The sequence below is a fragment of the Nematolebias whitei genome, chromosome 3 (assembly GCF_014905685.2).
Source record: "Nematolebias whitei isolate Nwh7 chromosome 3, NemWhi1, whole genome shotgun sequence".
Taxonomy (NCBI): Eukaryota; Metazoa; Chordata; class Actinopteri; order Cyprinodontiformes; family Rivulidae; genus Nematolebias; species Nematolebias whitei.
Genome location: NC_056500.1, coordinates 17787119 through 17810625, shown reverse-complemented (window position 1 = coordinate 17810625; position 23507 = coordinate 17787119). Strand labels below are relative to the sequence as shown.

Below are 23507 nucleotides of genomic sequence, written 5' to 3'. Positions count from 1 at the left end.
TTGTTTCTGGGACACACTTGTCTTTTTCACTGTTGAAATATTATATTTAATCTACAGAATGTATGAAAACATAACTATTGTTTAATTGTCTTATGAAAGCTAACTGTATTTAATGTTGCCAGTACAGCCTTTTTTCTCCATGTATCAATTTGGAGATCGTATTTACAAAATATAAACACTTTGACAATTTTATGTCTTTTTGTGGTTCAGATCCTGGAGGAAGCCACTGAGGAGGAAACCTCTCTCCATAATCAGATCATGCCCACTGTGGTTCAACCACCAAAGCAGCTGCTGCCCCCTGAGGCCAATTTATCAGCAGAACAGGACATGGTATGTACACAAAGACTGCTGTTCAGCTTGATTTGGTGCCACAAGCATTAAACTGAATTTCAACGATATACTTACAATTTAAAAAGAAATATAAACCATATATTTTGGGCAATAATAAAAAAAATATATATATATATAATATCACTTATTTTATGTCTATATAGCAATCACTTTCTATCATCATACATAACGGCTACATTTTAATAATACCAGACATTTGTATTTTATTTTTTAGGAACTCTATGAGCTTTCAGTAAGTATTTGTTTTTATTATAATTAAACTTTTGCATAAAACTTGTCATTCTTTTTTGTTTTACTAACTGATTATTGATTGGCCATCTACTGATAATGTGCTCTGACTGGTATAAATTTAATTTTTACTGTTAATTATTTAGATATCTGAAAATGTGATTGCTCAGTTTGAGCTCAAATATAGCATTAGTTGATATTAATTTTTATCTTTACATCTTTGTGAAATAAACTTATTTTATTCAGTCTGGGTTTTGTCATTAAATCACTGTTTAACAAACATACAAACTTATTTTTTACATTAGTTTTATAACATATAAATCTTTTCTTGTAACAGTAAGCCATATGGATTAATTTAGTCTTTTTCCCTGCTCGCCTGTGTCTGTGTGTAGCCAGCGTATGAAATTGGTATTGTGCGGCAGTTTCCTTTCTCCTCGGCCCATCAGAGGATGAGCGTTGTAGCTCGTCTCCTGGGGGAGAAGCGTATGGATGCGTACATGAAGGGAGCGCCAGAGGTTGTGGCTAGTCTCTGCAAGAAAGAGACAGGTGAGGGGTCCTAAAACTCAGAGTTGTCTTTATTTATTACAACCTGATGGTGGTTGAATTTGTGAAGTTTAGTGCATTGATGTGTGTACATTTAGGTGGATAAAAGATGATTGAAATAGGAATACAATGGTTTAATTTCTTACTATCATTTTATTCAGTGTTTCAGTAATTAATCCTTTTCATCAAAGGTGTAAAACATTATGCAATGCAGCAACTGCTGACAAATCACTTGCTTTGTTTTTCAAAATACAATGTTCTCACTGTGTGTTTTTGTTTTTACAAGTTTAAATTTAACAGTGCGGACATTAAATATTTGGATCCTCTTTAATTAACATTATTATTATTATTATTGTTATTATTATTATTATTATTGTTGTTGTTGTTGTTGTTGTTGTTGTTGTTGTTGTTGTTATGGATTTTGTTGATTATTATTGCATTTTTCTTTTTTGCAGTGCCTGAAGACTTTGCGGAGGTTTTGGAGTGTTACACTAAGCAGGGTTTCAGAGTGATTGCTCTGGCTCATCGTCGACTTGAAGCCAAACTCAGCTGGCACAAAGTCCAGAACATCAGCAGGTTCTGAAAAATTATATTGATCAGACAACTGTGAATGATTAGGACAAAGGAATAACTTGCAATTATTATTATTTTTAACCACAATGTAATATTGTTGGAAAAAGTACAGACACATCAAGATGTTTTACTATATGCCTTTTTTGAATTTCCATACCATACCACTTTATTTATAAAGCACTTAAAACGGCAACAAGGTCAACCAAAGTGCTGTACAGACAAAACAACAGGTAACACACAAAGCAAAATATAAAATGAGGTAAATCAGAATATAGACAAAAAATGATGCAGATAATGACGACAAACCAGTGTGGAGCATACAGGATCAAAACACAGATCATCTTGTGTTGAAAGCTACTGAATAGTAGTGGGTTTTTAAACAGGACTTGAAAACCGAGAGGGAGGGGGCCTGTCTGACAAGCAGAGGTAACTCGTTCCAGAGTCTTGGTCCTGCTACAGAGAAGGCCCTGTCACCTCTGTGCTTAAGACGAGTTCTTGGAACTGTGAGGAGCAACTGGTCCGCTGACCTCAGGGAGCGTGGTGGGACATACGGTTGTAGCAGATCAGAGAGATGGGGGGGGAGGGGCGACACTGTTCAGTGATTTGTAGACATACATGAGTATTTTGAACTGGATTCGAAAGTGAACTGGTAACCAGTGCAGTGAGGCCAAAACTGGTGTAATGTGCTCTCTTTTGCCTGTACTGGTTAAAAATCGGGCTGCTGCATTCTGGACCAGTTGTAGTCGTGCAATGGAGGTCTGACTGATACCAAACAGGAGTGAATTGCAGTAATCAAGCCTAGATGTAATGAATGCATGTATTACTGTCTCCAGGTTCTTTTTGGACAATAACGGCTTCAGTTTAGACAGCCGCCTCAGTTGGAAGAAGCATGATTTAACAATCATGTTTACATGATTGTTAAGTTTCAGGGAAGGGTCCATTATCACGCCCAGATTAGTGACTCTGTTTTTCTGACAGGGTTAGAGCGGAAAGGTCGATGCAGTGGTTTGTGATCGTGTCGTTGGGAGGGAACAACATGACTTCAGACTTTTTTTCATTGAAACTTAAGAAGTTTAAAGCCATCCAGTCCCTGATGTCAGCCAGGCAGTTGAGCAGCGGTTGAATAGAGCATGTACCATTGTGTCTTAGGGGGAAGTAAATTTGACAGTCATCGGCATAGAAGTGGAAGGGCATGTTGTGTTTCCGGAAAATAGCACCAAGCGGCAGCAGGTATAAAGAGAATAGGAGGGTACCCAGTATGGACCCCTGCGGAACCCCCCATTTAAGCTCTGCCTCTGCGGAACTAAAATCCTTGATGGAGACACAAAAGGATCTGTCAGTGAGGTAAGATCTGAACCAATTGAGGGCTGGTCCTGTGACGCCCACCCACTGCTCCAACCTAGCAATGAGGATCTCATGGTCGATGGTGTCAAAGGCGGATGTGAGGTCCAACAGAACAAGCAGCACAGAATCACCAGTATCTGTGAATCTGAAGATGTCGTTAAAGACCTTCAGCAGGACAGTTTCAGTGCTGTGGAGAGGTTTAAAGCCAGATTGGAAAAGCTCTAAGATGGCGTGATCCTCCAGGAAGCACTTCAACTGGGACTCGACTATTTTCTCCAGTACTTTAGAAACAAATGGGAGTTTGGAGACAGGCCGGTAGTTGGGAACGACTGAGTGGTCAAGGTTTGTTTTTTTCAGGAGAGGCTGGACAGCAGCATGTTTAAAGGATTTTGGCACCACGCCAGTGGATAAACTACTGTTTACTATGGCAAGAATGGACAGACCTAGAGTAGGAAAAACCTCCTTTAGTAGTCGAGGGGGGACCACATCAAAGGGGGAACCAGAATGTTTCAGGCTGCACATGACCTGCTCTAGAGAAGATTAGAGTGATGGGTTCAAAATGGTCAAAAGGAGCTACTGATTGAGGTGGGATAGATGGGTCATGAATTGGAGGGGAAATGAGAGCCCTGGTGGTCGCAATTTTTTCCAAAAAGAAATGCAAGAAGTTGTCGCACAGCTCAGTCGAGGCTTCCAGAGGTGATGGTTCAGTGAGGTGGAGAACAGAGTTTAGGGTGGAGAAGAGGACATGTGGGTTGTGAGAGTTTGAGGTAATTATATCAGAGAAGAATTTTGATTTGGCAGCTTTTACTTTTTTCTGATAACAGCGCCAACTATCTAAGTATCTGGAAAGAGACCTGCAGCCTGTCTTTCCTCCACTTTCGTTCCGCCCTCCTAAATTGCTGCCTAGCGGCCTTGGTGACATCACTCAGCCAAGGTTCTGCTCTGAGTTTTGAATTTTTGGTTTTAACAGGTGCAACATTTCATGCTGTTATTTGTGTTTAAAACTTAAATACAAACTTTAAATATGTCATGTCATGTTTACTTAAGTCAGGATGCCCCACTTCTTTCTTTTATAAACATTTCACATGATTCGAGTTTTATCTATGACTTAATTTGTGTCCTTTTTCTAATTAGGGATCACATCGAGACAAACATGGAGTTCCTTGGCCTTGTTATCATGCAGAACAAGCTGAAGGCTGAAACCCCAGGAGTCCTGCAGGACCTTCATAAAGCCAACATTCGCACTGTCATGGTTACAGGTGAGAGCAACTTAGAATGTAGCAAAACAAGCATGAATAAGAAAATAAAGTTTTTTTTTAGTCCTTGGCCAAGTTTATCCATCTTTGCTTTGTTTTCCTTAAGTGCACCTATAATCTTTTTCTTAGCTGCTCAGTACAAAGACCATACCATTTTATTTCTAAAGCACTTAAAATACAACACAACAGCTGACTGATGTGCTGTACAAAAACAAAAACAAAAAACAGTAAAACAATAAGGTGGGGAAACTGCTAGGACCACTGGATTTAAATATAACCTCAGACTTTTTTTTTGTTAAAATGGAGGAAATTAAGTACCATCCATCCTCTAATGTCATCAAGACTGTCCAGGAGAGACTGAGTGGAGCTATTATGTTTCAAAGGGAAGTAGACTTGACAGTCATCCACATGAAAAATAGAGCCCAGTGGCAGAAGATAGTGAGAACAAGAGAGGACCAAGAATAGAGCCCTGAGGTACCCCCCAGGGAAGGGCAGCAGAAGCAGAAGTAAAATTATCCATCATCACACTGAAACTTCTATCAGAAAGGTAGGAACTAAACCACTGAAGAGCTGAATTAGTGATACCCACCCACTGCTCCAATCTGGAAATGAGAATGTCATGGTCGACTGTGTCGAAGCTGTTAAAGTTGTTTTCACACCTGATAGTCCGGTAGACTCGGTTCAGTTGGGGACCAATATTCATAACATTTTGTTTACATTTGAGCTGTTGCGTTTGCATTCACACTGCACTGTGCAGTCGAGCCAACCTGTTCGAACCAACCTGTTCCCCCACTCGCCTGTGGTGGCGCTGCACCAAGAACTACTGAAAGAAACGACACAAAAACCTCTGAAGACACCTCTTCTTCTTCTGGAAATAAAAACAAAAATGGATTGGCATCAAGTTTTAGCAGTTTTAGGAGTTATATTTTGTCATTTTTCAAAAATGGACTCAGCATGAGTGGAAGATGAGGCAGAAGACCATGGAGAATATTGTTTTTCACACAAGGCAGCTGACGGCTCCATATGAGGCAAGAGAAATGCGTGTTTGTTTGCCCTGCGTTGTACTCCACTTCTTGTTTGTGGAGCGGGGCTTGGTCTGTTTACATTCACACTGTACTCGAACCGCGCTGGAGTTCTCTTCTACCGGACCGAGACCTAGGTTTTAGCCCGGGCCAGAGTTCGATGGCGCGTTCACACCTCCCCAAACGAACCGGACTTCCTAGGAAAACGAGCTAGAGTTCGATTAAAGCGGACTGAACAGGGCTGGTGTGAATGCACCCTAAATCTAAAAGCACAAGTAAAACGCATTTCTCAGAATCCAGTACTAAAAATATGTAATTAAAAACCCTTTAAAAGAGCATATTCAGTGCTGTGGTATGTTTTGAATCCAGACTGGAAGACCTCCAAAATTTTAAATTAATCCAAAAAGGTCTTCAGCGAGGTGTAAACAGCTTTTTCTAAAATTTTGGATATAAATGGTAACTTTGAGATTCGCCTAAAGTTTGATAAAGAAGATGGATCAAGGCCAGGTTTTTTTCAACAATGGCTGCACCACAGTATGTCTAAAATTGCTTGGTGCCACACTAAACATCAAACTGCTGTTGATCACATTTAGGATAAAGGGGCCAGCAGCAGGAAATACCTCCTTAAGAAAACATAGAGGAACAACATCAAGGGGGAACCAGTTGTCATACTGGTAACCAGTTTTTCTGGATAGGAGAGGGAAATAGGTTCCAAATGGTCAAAAACAGCAGGACAGGGGACAGGGATGGAAGGGTCATGGGATGGAAAAGGGATACAAACCGTACTGTTAATAACCTTGTCCAAGAAAAAAATGAAGAAACTTATCAGGAAAGAGACACAGCATCGCTCCAACTATTTTATTTTGTTCTGGACTTTTTTCTCCTTGCCACTTCTCTTTGAGACATTTCAAGGGTTTTGAGAAATTCTACTGCAGTGCAATATAATTTTAGTATACTGTTATATTCCCCTATGGCTGTATTTTTCAGTATTGGGAGAGCTTTGAGAGCTGCTTTCTACTATGAAACCATCTTCAGAACATGAAATTTTGTGGATATTTTCTGCATTCACTTTCCAGGTGACAACATGTTGACGGCAATCTCTGTGGCTCGTGACTGTGGAATGATTCCCCCCAAGGACACAGTCATTATAGCTGATGCCATTCTTCCTCATGATGGACAAGCTGCCAAAATCACATGGAGATACGCTGACAAACCCAGCAAAACAACACAACTCGAGGTAAAGCAGAAAGGCTAATGTCATAACCAATGTTTGCCTAAATGGTACACAACAATACCTAATCATTCACTGTTTACATCAGACTTTAGCCTGTTGATGCAAATTTATGATTACTTTGTTTCATTTCCCAGTTGTTCAATTGTAGTATAGTTCTACTGTAATTATAGAAACTACATGTAACTTTAGGTCAGCAGTTTTAAATAGCGTTGTTTTTATTCCAAACTGATTTGTTTTACAGGAAATTAACATAAGCCTGGAGGATGTTAATCCTTTAGAGGAGCCAAAACCGCAAGAAATGTATCACTTTGCAATGAATGGAAAATCATTTGCTGTAATCTCTGAGCATTTCCCCGATATGCTTCAAAAGGTATGTCACACGTTATAAGGAAATTTGCCAGGTGCTTTTTTAAATTTTTTTTATTGGAACAGGAATGTTAATTTCCCACACAATCGTCTAAGGAATGTTTTGACTGTGCGTATTTTGTAGCTTGTTTTGCACGGGACAGTTTTTGCCAGAATGGCACCTGACCAGAAAACTCAGCTGATTGAGACGCTGCAGGGAGTGGAGTGAGTATTTAAACACATGATGCACCTCTGAAGACTTTCCGATACCTTTTGTCCAAAGGTGTTTATAAATTTTTATGTTATGTTAGCTTTTTGGCACATTAAAGTATATATCCCTCAGTTGTAGAATTAGACAAGTTAAATGTCTAAAACTGGATAACCAAGAAGATGAACAAAAACATTTGTTCTGCTAGAGTCAGTGTTTTTTTTTATATTCATTTTTTTAAGTGCACAGTATGTTCAATAACACTAAAGGCTGAGCTTTTTCATTTTTTGTTTCCAGCTACTTTGTGGGGATGTGTGGAGACGGAGCAAACGACTGTGGGGTGTGTTTACATGATTTTCATAAAACCAGCAACACCTTGTGATGGACATAGTTGGAATATAATGTTTATACGCTGATTTTCTCTCTTGCTCAGGCACTGAAGAGAGCACACGGGGGGATTTCTCTGTCAGAGCTTGAAGCCTCAGTGGCCTCTCCCTTCACTTCAAGGACCCCCAACATCTCCTGTGTCCCAAGCCTCATCAGGTTTTACTTATAATATTTTAGATTTATGCAAATATTTAGATGTTCGCGTTTCTAGTTGCAGTTTTATTTGTAAAATAAACATATTTATATATTCTGTTCTTGTTAGGCAGGTTTTAAATGCATCATATTACTATTTGTTAAACAATAAACTTGTCAACCGATTATAGTGCTGATGGTTATTAGAGGTGTCCCAATCAAGATTTTTGTCTCTGATGCCAGCCTGGATCATTTTAGATGGAGTCATGTTCCTGATAACAAGCATTCGTGTAATACTTACTTTCCTACAACATTAAAATACACATCAAATAAATTCAAATATGTGTAATTTAAATGTTGCCCACCTCAGTAGCTCTACAGAGCATTAAGTAATTGCACCTTAAAAATGCTGTAGATGAAGGTTAAGTGATCAGTCCTACTTTAAAAATATTTTGCCCTTTCAGAGTGCAGCATTGATTTTATTTATTATTTATTGCAAAAACTGTTACAAATGACTCCATTGAAAAAGACAGGAAAACCCCAGAGTTTTACATAGGGATTTTTTTTTTTTACAAATTAAAATTGAGAAGACTGCCGAATAATAAGTGTTTTATTTCTTAAGTGTAACATTGCAAAGAAAAATAAAATAATGGAAGTAAAATCGCACAATTGAGGCTTTGACCCCAAAATTTTTTATTCTAACATACCATTTATTAATATTCACATGTATAAAAAGGGGAAACAAGGGTGTAACTCCTGTATTTGCACCTGTAGAGCCATTATTTTGGAGGACATTTTTTTTAATGCTCTTTTACGAGATTGCACTGTTTGCTTGTTTTTATAGGGAGGGACGTGCTGCTCTCATCACCTCTTTCTGCGTCTTCAAGTTTATGGCACTCTACAGCATCATCCAGTACATCAGTGTTACCCTCCTTTATTCGGTACCGAACATGGCGTCTTTTTACGGTAGCAGCTTTAATATCAGTCAGAAATCTGTTATATGGACAATTTTATTCTGTTGCTTTTTTTGTTTTAGATCCCAAGTAACCTCGGAGACTTGCAGTTCCTCTTCATCGACATTGCTATCATTCTCGTTATTGTATTCACCAGTAAGTACAGAGACTTTTCAATATATTTTTTCTAGCCAAGGCCAAATCAAGCTTTTCAACACAGCTCTCTGTGGTGCCATCTTGTGGCCAACAGTATAAAGAGCAGCTTGAAGCTACAACCTGAAATGAACCGCTTCTACCTGGTTATCCATTTGATTGAGCTGAGTTGCCTGCTTGTTTATTTCTGTGTAATATTTCTGTCTAATATCAGGCTGTCATTGTGGTGCTTTGAAGATGGATTTTTTTTTTTGTAGGTGAAAGATAAACTTGGTTAAGCTCATCATGTAAATGTGCAAATGTATTGTCAAAAAGGCATGTCTAATTTACAACACAAAAAGCACGACCATATGTAAAATTAATTATTAGTTTGTGTTTACTGTGAGATCATATTGTAACTTATGTACATAGCATTTTTCCCCCCCTGGGGGTAGGTAGAAGTGCTTATAAATTGGTAAAACTGCTGCATATGGCTCCTGGCTTTGTCTCATTACATATTGTTTGCTGGATCATTATATTTTGTGCAAAACGGTGAATCACGTCCTTATAAACCTTTGAATCGGGGACCAGAGCAGTGATGTAGCTTCGATGCTTTCTTATCTTTTATGTTGTATTGTTTATTTGTCATAATGCAGGTTAACACAAGGTCAGCAGTGCAATGAAATAATGTTCAGGATGATAAGAAACGATTTGACTCGCTAAAAACAAATAACAAACAAGAAATACTAAAGCATGCAATTAGGCTACAAAATAAAGTGCCAAAAGTGGAAAAAGAAATATAATATTTACAAGGTCCAAAAGAAAAATGATAAACAACAACATGGTAGAATATAACCGTGCAAGTAGGATGAATTTGTATGAATAAGTATTTCACAGGTGCTTAAAAGAACATAATATATATTGCACATAACTAACATATACTACACACGTTGTGTGACAGGTTATTGCACAAGTAGTGAGTAACATTGAGATTAATTGAATTATGATGGTAAGGTAGTGACATACGTGATACAGCCACACAGTGCAGCAGCAATAAATGTATTGGGTGTCACAGATGTGACCAGTGTTATTGTTGATTGTTCATTATTATCATCAAGAATTCAGTAATCTTAATCTTCAGATATCATTGATCACATGACTCTGACCAAACGAATCAAGCTCTGACGATGTGCTTCTAGTGTTCTTTCAATACAAGACTGGAGCTTTAGCTTTAAACTGCTCATCATTAATATTTTTCAGAACTGTAGATTCTGCCTTTATTAACTCTTTAGTGTTTTATTTCATCACTTTCTGTTTGTTCCTTCTCATCTTTCTCGTATGACCTTCAGTGAGTCTGAACCCAGCATGGAAAGAGCTGGTGTCACGTCGTCCCCCATCAGGACTCATCTCAGGGCCCCTACTGTTCTCTGTGCTGACCCAGATCCTCATCTGCTTGGGCTTCCAGACCATCACATTCCTTTGGGTCCGACAGCAGCCCTGGTACACCGTCTGGACCCCACTCACCGAGTGAGTATCTTATGAAGAGCAGCCCAACAGAGAAACATCACATCACTGCTGTCCAAATGTGTTTTAGCAAAGTTTTAAAGTACAGTTTCTAAATGACGTTTGTACAGTTTAGATTAGGCCTGTCGCGATAAACAATAAATCGATTAATCGCATGATAAATGAAAACTATCGACCTCATTTTCATTTATCGGCTATCGTTTCTCCGTGTCTCTTTCTATTGAAGACATTGGATGACAAAAGGCTCAACTCCGGTGCTCTTCACTGACCCCCCCCCCCCCCCCCCTTCTCTTTTCTCTTTAAAATCCATTTTAACGATCCAAAATCGTGTTTTTGGATCGTTAAAAGCAGCTAAGCTGAGAAGCTAAGCTAACAGGCAGACCTCTGGGGGAAAAAAAACCTCCGTCTTGTCGAAGCTCCAGAATTCATGGTTGAAACCCATGCCTTCATGTAAAAAGTTGTTTGTCTCTCAAAAAGAAGCTGAGAACTTCTTTACTGTTTTTTTTTTTATTTTTATTAAAAGCGTTATGTGACAAATGCTATGCTAAAGAGCTCAAACCACTGAGCGTCTGCCATTTTGAGAACCGAAAAAAGGAAGGAGAGACAGCTCATGTCACGTCAAGGGGCCTCACGTTTTTTTAACACGCGCTGCTTGCTCCCTCACTATCCATCCTTTGGTTCAACCTGTCTTATATTTCCATCCGGTGGTCAACAAAGGTACTATACTCGAAACAAATTAACCAACATTTCTTCATAAATTTGACAATAATTACTAACTGTTGTCAAATTTTCAAACAGTATTATTGTTTATAGCAACAATTTCAGAGACAATTAATCGCCCAGCAAAATTTATTATCGTGACAGGCCCAGTTTATATTTTCGCATGTTCCTGGAATAATCTTGACTGAATTTCTGTCCCCATCCAGCGTCTGCAACCTCACTTCACACCTGAACAAGACGGACCTCAACGACACAGAGATGGACGACCACAACATCCAAAACTTTGAGAACACGAGCCTCTTCTACGTCTCCTGCTTTCAGTATCTCATTGTTGCAGTTGTTTTCTCCAAAGGCAAACCTTTCAGGCAGCCCAGCTACAAAAACTGTAAGACGTCCTTCAGAATACTAAATGTACACTCTAGTCACTATTTAAGGTTGTCATGTTTGTTTTTCTGCTTCACAGGGCCTTTTGTAGTTTTCACTGTGGGTTTGTACTGCTTCCTGGTCTTCATCATGTTTTTTCCTGTTCAAAGTATTGATGAGCTTCTAGAGGTAGGTCAAATTTACTCACTCATTATATGAAAGGACACTAATTCCAGGAGTGTTTGATGTTTTACACATACATGAAGTTTTAAAAGAATTGCCTTTTTAATATTTTTTTGTTGATGACCATTTCTCTGTTCATACAGATAGTTTGTGTTCCTTTTATTTGGAGGGTAAACCTTTTCCTGATCATTCTAGTCAATGCTGCTGTGTCGGTTTTGGTGGAGGTAAGACGCACTCTGTAACTAGTTCTGTCATGGTTTATGTTTTTGTTATGGCCAATTTTTTTGATTTCTTTGCAATGTGCTCATCTTTGTCTTATTAACAGTTCAATCTTTTGTTGTGAGGGGAAAATATTTTATGAAGTGGGAATTCTCTAGCCTTTTAAATACGACTGTTTTGGGGTACATTTATGCATTTTTGGGGTTTCTGAAAAGTAACAAAATAGTTTTGTGTATTTTTATTAAAACTGCTTCTTGGGTTTATAAGTATTTTTCTGTGTAGGTGTTAAGTAATAGGTTTGCTGACCTGCTACACTCAGTGGAGCCACAACTTGGTCGCTCACCTTCCTTTTAGATGGCTGTCCTCACATACATGCAATGCTTAGCATGTCTTAGATGCAGCTTTCTCCTGAGCTACCAGTGCAAACTCTACTAACCTTTTTCTTTTTAATAAATTAACTAATACAGCTCGATTCATTTTGAGAGATTGAATCTTAATAGTCCTTACTAATTTAAATGTAACCTCACTTGTGATTAATTCTAATAAACTGTGTTAACAAACCACATGTTCTCTTAAAACCGTCATTTAGTTTGGCTCTTCAAATTGAGTTCACTTCTTTGTCAGAAACAAACAAAAAACAGGAGGAATGGAAAATCAAATTAGCCTTTTTGTAATTTTTTTTCCCCCTGCCCACTGCGCTATTCCATAGACCATCGTCCTTGACATCGTGTTACGGAAGCTTGTGTTCAGCAGAGACAAACAGAGCAACTCTGGCGACACCCCCGCTGCCCCCACGCTACAGGTTGGGAAAATCTGACACCTTCTGCATTAGCCTTTTCTTGTTCCTCGTGTGTGGTTTTCCTTCTTTCTCTCCTCACTTCTTTCTCTAACATTCTTCTAGAGCACACTTTTCCAATGTACCTGCTAACAAGACGTGCATGAGAGACCTCAGTCTCTGTTTGTATTGTCCACTGATGGGCTCCATGTCCTGGGATTTATGGTGTTTCCATTTCTGCTCAAATGGTGCAACTATTGCACAACTTCTGTTATTGACATATATCATGAAACTTAAGAGGCAGCAGGAAAAGTTCATGGATTAAGGTCCTAATCACAACGTCAGCTGTTTCTTTCAACTAACATTATAGGTGGTGATAAACATCTCACTGCAATGACTTAAACGTGTGAAGCAGGGGTCTGGTTTCAGTGTGAGCTTTGATAACACACATCACTTTTAAAAGGGTGATGCATTACCTTGCAGATGTACACATTGCAGAGAAATATACTTGACTGCAGTAAATGACCTTTTTAAGTTTTCCGAAAAAGTTGAGATGGAAGTCTGAAATGGGGAAAAATAAGATAATGATTTGGAAATGATTTGAACCATGTGTTTAATTGAAAGACAATAAAATAGTAGAGAAATTAAATTTCCTGTGATGATGCAGTGAATGCTTATTGCAGAAGAACTTGCTGAGAAACGGCTGAAATCAGCTTAAAAAACATGTTGAAATGTTGCTGAAATGGAAGAGCATGCCTAAATTATCAGAAGAAAGCAGAAATAATACATATTAGGTGAAATTGATTTAAATAAGCAGAAATTGGCACAAAAAATAGGAAATTAGCTTAAAAAGGATGAAATGAGGGGAAAAAAATGGCTGAAAAGTAGCTGAAATGAAGAAAGAAACTTAAACTACCAGAAGGAAGCAGAAAGAGCTAAAATGAGCTAAAAAAATGTGGAATTAGCTGAAAAGGCTAAAATTAGCATAAAACAGCTAAATACTACCTGAAATACGCTGGTGAAGATTGTTTTTGCTTTTGTCTTGAACTTTTTTGAACTAACTGAAATAGCAGGAAAAGTTGAAACTTGCAGAGATAATCTGAAAGGAGCATAACAAGCTGAAATTAGAAGAAATAAGTTAGAAGAAGCACAAAAAATGTTGTGTTGGCAGAAAGAATCTGAAAGGAGCACACAACAGCTATTAAAACAGCTGAAATTAGCTGAAAAAAGTTTACATATGCACAATGCTGAAACAGAACAAAATGTGAAAGGAGCAGTAAAAGGTTGTAAACAGATCTAAAGATTTGAAGGATGTAAAATGAGCTCAATTCATTTTCTATGAGGGAAAAAATGACAGAAACAACTAAATATTTTAAAAAGCAAAAGTTGCACCAATATCAAAAGTCATAACAGGATTGTCTTGAACAAGCTGAACATTTTGATTTATGATTTGTTGAAATGGCACAAAATTATAGAACAAGAAAGATGCTGAAATATGTACGGAAGAAAAATGGATCACAATAGTGTGAATGCTTCATAAACTTTCACACTATTAAACAGGATCTAGGCAACAATATTATCAACTTTTTTTTGTTGCATTGTTTAAAATATATATATAAATATTAAGAATTAAATATGCCTCCTATTTAGGTTGCATGTTTTAGAAGGAAAGAAAAAATACAATATTGATTTTACATGTCAGTTTTCAAAAAGTGAGGATTTCAGTATCTGTAGTACTTAATAGTTTAAAAGATTGGAGAGTTTTTTTGTGTTCAAGGCTAATACTAACAGTGATTGAAACCATTTTTGATGTTTGAAAGTTTACATTAGTCTAAAAAAATCTGCATGAGTTCAGGAACCAACCTGACCACAGGTTCAAATTGTCTGATGCATCAAAAATAAATCTAAATTTCTTTTTATTTTGAATATCAGTCCCATCATTTCTTCAAACCTCAAAGTAACCAAGCAAGTCGTTGGCATTCATGTTAAAATAAATCTGTTGAAAAACATTATTTCATGTAAGAAAAGCAGTTTTCTACAGCTTGATGTAGTGTTCCTTTTTTCAATTAAACATATGTTTTGAATAAATGTCCAATTTCTAATTTACAGGTTTTTACATTTAACTCAGCCACCAGACTTTTTTGTAAAAATGTTATTTATTATAATTTTTTTAATTGAATACACTTGTTAATTCTCAGTTATTTTTTTTTAGATTTTAATATCCCCTCTTGTTTGCCTCTTTCCTTGTCTGCTTCAGTTTTCATTTTCAATATCTGAGGCTTTTATTTATTTATTTTCTGCTCTTAGCTCTTACGGTTGATCCTGTGTTGGGTTCCAGCTAACTCTTGTCAGCGTTTCTCTCGTAATCAGAAGTAAACCTGGCTAACGTTTATTTTTGTTGTTATTTTAAGTATATTTTAAAATATTCGCTGCAGGATTGTGCTTGATGTGTCTCCATGAGCTTATTTAAAGGAGTAGGCTTTATATTGTTAACAGTCAACTCCTTCAAATGTTTTTAGTTTTGAATGACTTGCATGCATGAAATATGACTTCTGATCACAAAACTGGATCCTCTTGAGTTTTTTCTTTGCATGTAGTAGCATGTGGCTGTGTGTTCAGATGATCTAAAATAAGATCAAAGTTTGACGCTGCCTCTTTGTTCCCGTCTTAAGGACAGTTTTAATATTACGGTTTGTTTTTACATCACCTTATTTTCAGGGGGGAGTCGACGTGCGAGTGTACAAGTTTTTGCTCTGCTGCCTACGCAAGAAGACGCCCAAAGCTCGCTATATGCATCTGGCCCAGGAGCTCAGCGTGGACCCCGACTGGCCCCCAAAACCAACCACCACCACTGAAGCCAAGCCCCACACACAAAATGGCTCCTCTCATCAAATCGCGATCAATTCCTAGCACCCCCTACTTCCCAACATTTAAATTATCTTTCATTAAAAAAAAGTGCAAATTCAATCACTGTAGGTGAGTTTGCCACCAGGTTGTTGCTAATCGATACACTTACAAAATAAAATTCAGCTGCAACTTTCACAATACTCCTGCTGTCTCTGGCACACCTCTGTTCCCACGTTCTCAGGTCTCGTGTTTGTTGTTATCCGTGAAGTTAAATGCTGTTTGCGGCGTCTGCTCAGTAAAGCAGAGCGCCGCTTAACAGACTAATTTGCCAAGTCAGAGTTGTGCAGTGACCCTTTCATTGCAAATTCAAAGTGTTGAACACCTGATGTTAGTTTTATAAGGTCGTTGTCAAATGTCATTGGCCGTCACAGTACTTCTTTTTAAGAATAAAAAGCAACAGGATTGAAGACATTTAAGCCAAGACGAACAGGGTTTGTACTTTGGTCGGATTATAAATCTGTACAAAGATCGATTGCTAATGAAAACGTCTAGAGGAGTTTAGGAGAGCAGAAGACGGTGGCTGCACTTTAAAACGGGAACATTCTGCCATTGGATGAAATCATTTCTCCGTCGTTCAGTTCAAATCAGTTTCTTTCTGAATTGTGTTCTTACAAAGCGCAACTGAACTGTGTACTCTTGATTGCTACCAAGTAGTGGTCGAATACTGTGTATACACACGGAGTCGTTTAATACACTAGCTTAAACGGCGGAGTCCTCACGAGAGCAAAGAGTAGATAAAATAAAACGTCCAACTTTTAACTTTAAGGCACTGGGATGTATGAAATAACTTGGAACCAGCGTTTAGCCATTTGTTGGAGGATTTTACTCTTTAAGTAACTGAAGCCATTGTCAGGGTCGGTTGTACGCCCCCAACTTATTTTTAGCTGTATTTTTTTTTTTTTGGTTAAACACAGCGTTGTCCATATTTTTATTCTTCTTCTAAAATACTGTTTAAAACTGAATAGATCTTCAAAGGGTAGATTAAAAATGTTTTGATGACGCTCACGTAGGTATTACCTGCTGTCGTGTGTCCATAATAGAAGAGTTTGTTTGAAAAAAATTACTCTCTTCCATAAGTAGGTTTAGGTTGACGGCTCTTTAAAAAAAACAGTTACACAACATTTTGACAAATGACTAATTGCAGGTAAAAGGCTGAGCTCTATAACAAACACCAGGTTTTCTATACTTGGACTGATGTAGACTGTCACAAGCGTTATGGGTTCAACTGAATGGGGTAGTTTTAGTTGCTGGTTTGGGCTTTCAGTAAGATGTCTACTGAAGTTTTGGGGGTTTATTAAAATCTAATTATTGGAAAATAGAGAAAAAGAACAAGACAACTTTCATTTCCTCTTCAACTTCACATTGATCGGGAGTATTGAACGTTTGGCTTGTCAATGGTTTTAGAGAATCTTCATACTCTATTGCTCACGTCGCTCTAACATGCTATCTTGCTGAACTATCGTGTGCACGCTTCTTTTAGGAGCGTAAAGTGTATTTCTGGCACCTGCCCTTTATCGAAACTTTATAAAAGGCTACTCGGCTCAACTTTTTATCTGAAATGCAGTTTTCTAGTGTTTAATGAGCTTTGTAAAGCTAAAGGCTGCTCGCTTGGCTGTAAAACTCCAGTCTGAGTTTTGCATCAGTGAGCCGTCTCCTACCTGCAACACACAAAAACGTGCATGACCTCAGCTGCCTTTGGTCACTTTCTGAAAACTCGATGGTTGCGAAGACCTTTTACTTCATTATGTAACATTAGTGTAGAAAAAAATATATACATTTGGTCTACATCTGTGTATAATGAAAATAAAAAGCACCAGCATGTATCTTGGTGATCAGAAACTATTAACATGCATGAGTCTGTTTGAATGAACCTTCATACATCCTCTTAACGCCTTTCAAATCGTCTCCAGAAATCAAAAGTACCGCCTGCTTTTTTTTTTTTTTGGTGCAAAAGTTTCTTCCTATGGAAAATTAATTTAAAATGAAAGGTATTGAGTACATTAAAGCAAAGATTTGTGCATATCGTGCATGCAGCTCTTTGCTTTTTTCCCAAATACCCATTAAAGATGGATGCTAATTCTATAGCTGTATTCATGTAGTTCACATATCTGCAAAGTTAAGGGCTTCATTAAGTTTTGTGCTTTTTTTTTTTTTTTTTGCATTTCAAATGAGCTAAATGTGAGTAATTTTCATGGATACATTGATTCTATTTTAATAATAAATTGTCAAGTTCAAAGTGTATAGGTGTGAATACAAAATGTTATATGTAGAGAAGATATGCCGAAGACTTTCAGGCTGTGTCTTTTCCAGATTTGTCATTTCTGTTTCATTTTTACGGTCCGATGTGTCCACATATTGTCACCAACATCACAAGTTTCAATGCATCAGATTTTTTTTTTTAATCAGTCCAAGACTGAATGTTGATCAGAACACAATTAATGCAATCTTGTAATCACTGATTCTGATTTCCAAAGACGGTTCATCACATTTGTACTTGCTCAAAAAAAAAAAGAACAATGGACGTTTAAGAACAAAAGTTAGTTTTAGCTGATGTTATAACACATCTAATGCAGCACAAGTGGACATCTAGTAGGCGCTAGTATTTAAGGTTAGATTCTATCTGTAAATATGAGATGTACAGTTCTACTGTCTTCATAAAAGTAGAGATTATGATGAAAATATGAATTTTGATTTATGAAAGGGCTGGTGTGTTTTTTTCCTACTTTGTTTGGTACTTTGATAGAGTCAGTTGTCTGTTTTGGTTTGTACTCTGCGTTGGATTTCTTTGTCCTTTTACTTTTATTGTGGATTTTCTTTTATTTAGTTTTTTTTAATCCGGGCATCAATACTCTGTTTTCACCTCACAGTTTGGGTTATCGCAACATCTGACATGGACAGATTGGTTAAACAAATGGTAGCCAATTTCTGTTGAGTTAAGGTAAAATTACGTTTTGAAAAATCTAAAACCTAAACACTTGCCTCTGCAGGTTACCAAACTAAAAGTCCTTTCTTGGATTATTTTTCTTTCTTCTCTAAGCTGTAAATTGAATAAAGCCTGACACAAGAAGGGAATGGCTTTTCTGCCGTTATTACAAACACTTAGTGCTTTTTGTTACCTTTTTTTTTTTTTAATCTATATATGCAATTTTTGCACCTGTTCTAAAAGTAAAATGTACTTGGCAGTCAGGAAGTGAATCATTGTTCATTATTAGCAGCTTATTTTAGAAAATAATGTACAGCTGCTTCAAACAACTAATTTAGTTTTAGAATATGTTCATCTTTATCCAAAAACAAGTAAATAAAGAGTAGCTGCTGGTGTGTTGTCCATGAAGCCATTATTCTGTTATTTCAGCAAAGTTTGGGGAAAGAGTGGATGTAATAAAATAGTCTTTTATGTTAGCAATTTTTAATTTAATGTTATTTTTTTATTACGGTTTAAACAATGACATTCAGATTGTGTCCCCTTCTTGAGTGAACTACTTGTTTAGATATAGTTTCAGGGAATTATTTCTATATATATGTATATAGATATATTTAAAAAAATGAAACTGAATTCCAAATTTTATCATTCAGTTCAGCTCAGTTTTCTCCACTTGGCTTTATCTTTGCAGCTTCCTCGCCTCCCTAACAGGATCACCTAGGATATATATTTTCAATAGAGATGTACGTTATTCAGAAATTTTCATACTTTGTAATTTATTTTTATTTATTTTTTGGCTTTCTTTTACTATTAGAGATTGATTCCTGATTTTGTTCTTTTTTCAATAAATGGTCAAAAGCATCTTTTGAAAGTGTTCCAAGTGTTTTTATGTTCTTATGTTCTATGCAAATGTGATGCAACGATGGTGCAAATTACCACATCCACTATCAGACATCCATCCATTTATCTTTACCCACTTCTTCTTTTCTGGGTCACTGGTGCCCACTTGACCTTTATTGTTCTGACCACTTGGAGTGAAAAATATCTAGCTTTTATTAAACTGAACCATAGGGGTTATCAGTTTTTTACAAACTAAAGTATTAGCACTGCAGATGCTTCTGTAAATAAAGTAAAAGGGACTGAACACGTAGACATCGACATTTCCCCAATAGATAATTTAAACAGAGCTGCAACAGACTTGTTCTTAAATATTTTGAAAATAAGTCTTAAATATGTGAATCTAGTCTGTGCCATAACTGACTGTGGGTAAGTTTCTGTAAATGAAGAAACCCTTAACAGATCCAGAAACTACTGTAAGTGCTCACACATTTCCACAACATATCCGTCTTTGATAGTTGTAGAACAAACGTACGGACGGGCCACCAGATGTAGAATGAACATATGCTGATATATATTCATAAATTAAACGGATTCTTTCATTTTTCTGGACCGTATAATGTACGTGCATTGAATAATTAAAAATGTGGATGGAAACGTTAATTATCTTTGACTCCCCAACGACAGTGGGTCATTTATTAACAGAATCAAGTTTAACACATCACACATTTACATTAATTGGCAAGAATTGAAAATAACGACAGCTTATTAATCAGTTTTACGAGGAGTAAACAATACGGCGATTGTTTCTAGCTAGCAGCAGTACAACAGACATTAACCACACGGCGATGGTTGAAAAACTTTGCTTCAGACATTTCTAAAAATATCTGGATTGATTTCTTAGCAGATAGAAGAGTTTAAAGATTGAAGTTTAGAGGGAGGGAGATGGTGTGTGGTGAAGTGAAAAGTGTTGGACAGAACGGCACCTCCATTCGACCCAGCTTTCCTCGGTACGCTCGGTAGTCAACTCGACTCATTACCTCTCTGACGATGAATCAGTGGAAACGGAGCTCCAGTTACGCTACCGGTCCAGCGTCTCCGTAGGATGGCAGAGAACCGTCCGGAGTGGTGGCGGGACTTCGTCAACAACAGTTCACCTCACGAGTGGACTTCACATGAGTGGAGTCCGTCAGAGTTCCACTCAGAGGTGGAAGATGTCATAATCCCCAATACTCGGAAGAGCTTTGAATCATGGCTGGACTTCTGTTCTCCCAAACGACTGGAGCTGCAAACTCTCCACCCGACTCCAACTTGGAGGTGGAACCTCTTGCAGAACTCCTTCATCTGACTCCAACTAGCAAGTGCCAACATTTAAAGAGCTCTATTTCCGGTTCATTTGGGAGTTTCTGATTGGTCGATGGACCAAAACAGAGGTGTGTTTTGTGATGTAAGGTGTTATGAAAAGTCAAGGAAAAAGATTAAGATTGTTTAAGAACAGACAGAAGATTGTTATGAAGAACTCAGACTTCGTGGAGTCACTTCTCTAGTATCTTGCTGTAAAAGTTAAACATGACATTTCTTTTTCAGTAAACTTGCAGTTGACCGAAACTTGAACTTTGACCAACTTACACCACTTGCTCATTTCAAACAGACGATCAAGAAATTGAATCATTACTCTGTAACATATTCCAACTTGATTTCACTTTGAATGAGAATTAAAAATCGTTATTACTGTTTCACAGTTGATTTAAAAATGAGTAGTTCACTTCAACATTTAAACATTGTTTGAACTAACACAATTTGATTATCAAACATTTGTAAAATAGTAATGATAATTGAAAGTAGTCTTCTTTCACTTCATTAATTTAAGAAAGAAAGTCTCAGGATGGGTCAACCTGTATTTCTGGATTCAAATCAATGAAATGACAGTTTCTGTCCCATAAGGTCCATAAGGTCAGGACTTGACCTCAGGCCTAGTTTACTACATAGTTATCAACTTTATCTGTCCTGCCAAAGTCCCAACTGTACCTCTTTAATCAAATAACATGAGTAGTAGAGTTTACTAGTCTCAAAAGTATTTAAAAACACTACTGATTAAATGACAGAGTGACACATCTCTAAAACAATAATCATCCAGGGTAAGGAACAGTATATTTTCTTTTCAGTTTATTTATACTGTATAGTGCCAAGTTACAAGTCGTCTCAGAGCTCTGAACAGAAACAGTATATATAAAATAAAGTTAACATTATTGATCTTAAGAGCAGACTGCTTTGAATTTAACTTCATCGCAGAACTCTTATCTTGAGCAATCATGAAGGTGACGGTGGAAAGGAAAAACTCCATCATGAGGAAGAAACCTTTAGCAGAACCAGGACAAGCGGCCATCTGCTTCGACCGGCTGGGTTTGAGAGGAACGGATACACAATGGCAGGTCAAGAATCACATGATGGTATCAAATGAAAACTAGTCCATTTTAACAATTTATTTAAGGAAATGAGGTAAATTTGTCCTCCAGTAGTCTAAGCCTATAGCAGAATAACTAGCCAACCCTAACTAGGATTTATCAAAAAGGAAAGTTGTAAGCCCAATGTGTCAGCCTTACAGACAAAAACTGGAAGTTTCACAAGAGAGGAGCCTGATAACTGAACGATCGTCCTCCCATTCTACTTTTGGAAACTCTAGGAACCCCAAGTAAGCCTGCAGTCTGAGAGTGAAGCGCTCTGTTAGGAAAATATGGATCTCTAATATAAGATGGAGCTAGGTTGTTGAGAGCTTTGTAGGTTAGAAGTAAGATTTTGAATTCAATTCTGAATATTTGTCTATATACTTATTTATATTTATATATATATGCATATAGAGTAACTCTATAGAGTAGAAAAAAAGTCCTGATTGGTTAATATATAATTTTGAGGCGGCCCATGCGCACCGCCTGCTGACCATCCTCTTCCTGCAATAGACGATCTTTGAGTGGATCTGTTGGAGGAAAGCTCCCGTCTCTCCAGCTGGTTGCTCTGCTCGAGCTACCGGGACGATACTTTGTGTTTTAAGTGTTGACCTGTGCGCCAGAAACGGCTTCGTTGCGCTCCTCGTCGTTTGGACACCGGCACATTGCACCACAGCGACGTTTATGACTGCAGCCCCGCGGCTCTGCCATCGTAGCTGCTAGCCTGTGAGGCTAGCTGGCTAGCGGAGCTCTGACGGAGCGGAGCCAGCTGGTCGGGCGGAGAAGACTGAGCCCGGATTACCGACTTTACTCAATCCGAGCGCAAGTCCCTCACTGCGGGAATCATGAAGATAACTGTGGATTTCGAGGAATGTCTGAAGGACTCGCCACGTTTCAGGTAAGCGATGACAAATGTTGGTATTTAGCGTTTGTTGCTTGTTAATTTATCGCAGAGAAAAGTGTCCGGCTAGCTGCTTTCATGTTGATCTGCAGTAAGTAGCTAGCTGCTGTTTGTTGCTGCTACTTCTCTATTTTTGTCTCTTAAGAAAGCTGGGTCCAGTCTGGGAGGCTACTGGTGGGGCAGGGAAACCAGTAGAGAGCTGCTGAAGTGTCTGGTTTCTGTGTACAAATAGGAAAATGTCAAATAATGTGAATGCAGGTAATTACAGACTGTACTGTATCTTTTATGACTGACCACTCAGCAACAGTCAAATTACCTGTGAACACACCAAATACTGCGCTTTACTAAATTAGATTTACAGTATCAAAATAACTTTTTTTTTCTCTGCCAAAAAAGTTTAAACACAACTTTAAAGTTGGACAAAAATTGTTCAGTCACATCCAGCAAACTGTGTGCCTCTTTTGTAGATGATGTTTTAAAGATTGTGATTTTGTTGTTGCAAGAGTATTTTCATCCTGAACTACATCAAATCGTGCAGTTTGAGAAAGTTTAGTAGTTTTTCAGATATATTAATAAGTAAGTTATGAAATGTGGGCATGCACTTGATGTAAACAAATCACTAGGCTTGCTATAATTGGTTATTTGTTGTACTCTTGTTATATTTTCTAGGCAAATGTGAAATACGCCCTGTTTCAATTTAGATTCTTCATACTTTACTCAGGAAATCTTAGTGTAAATACAGAAAATGTAAAATTGTTGGACTTTTCAATCCCAGTCGGATCTTCCATGGACAGACTAACCATCAATAAGAGAATAAAATTGTACTTTTTTTTTTTTTTTTTTTACATCTAAATATTGTTTGAATACCAGACTTAATGACATTGGAATGAGTACATTTTAAATATTTTTTTGAAGTAATTAAATCTGAATTACTAAACAAATATTAAATAAGCCCCTCTCGACAAAAAAATGCTACTCTATCTTTTAATATAAAGTATATCATGTT

At 37.5% G+C, this 23507-nt stretch overlaps 2 protein-coding genes across 2 annotated transcripts in view; both read left to right on the top strand.

Moving 5' to 3' along the window:
• atp13a3 (ATPase 13A3) overlaps positions 1-15434 on the top strand; it is a 36980-nt gene extending 21546 nt beyond the window's left edge. Inside the window, exons 17-34 of the mRNA XM_037674583.1 lie at positions 211-330; positions 566-583; positions 972-1125; positions 1578-1698; positions 4174-4298; positions 6394-6554; positions 6793-6921; positions 7042-7121; positions 7402-7444; positions 7538-7647; positions 8468-8564; positions 8660-8732; positions 10058-10235; positions 11159-11337; positions 11416-11504; positions 11642-11722; positions 12427-12519; positions 15211-15434. Coding sequence (XP_037530511.1) covers positions 211-330; positions 566-583; positions 972-1125; positions 1578-1698; positions 4174-4298; positions 6394-6554; positions 6793-6921; positions 7042-7121; positions 7402-7444; positions 7538-7647; positions 8468-8564; positions 8660-8732; positions 10058-10235; positions 11159-11337; positions 11416-11504; positions 11642-11722; positions 12427-12519; positions 15211-15402 — 2043 coding nt within the window. The 3' untranslated portion in view covers positions 15403-15434. The remainder of the gene's footprint in view (positions 1-210; positions 331-565; positions 584-971; positions 1126-1577; positions 1699-4173; positions 4299-6393; positions 6555-6792; positions 6922-7041; positions 7122-7401; positions 7445-7537; positions 7648-8467; positions 8565-8659; positions 8733-10057; positions 10236-11158; positions 11338-11415; positions 11505-11641; positions 11723-12426; positions 12520-15210) is intronic.
• Positions 15435-22108: 6674 nt separating this feature from the next.
• Positions 22109-23507, top strand: part of LOC119430619 (arf-GAP with coiled-coil, ANK repeat and PH domain-containing protein 2) — a 58825-nt gene continuing 57426 nt past the window's right edge. The window contains exon 1 of the mRNA XM_037698054.1: positions 22109-22498. Within this exon, the coding sequence (XP_037553982.1) occupies positions 22446-22498 (53 nt within the window). The 5' untranslated portion in view covers positions 22109-22445. The remainder of the gene's footprint in view (positions 22499-23507) is intronic.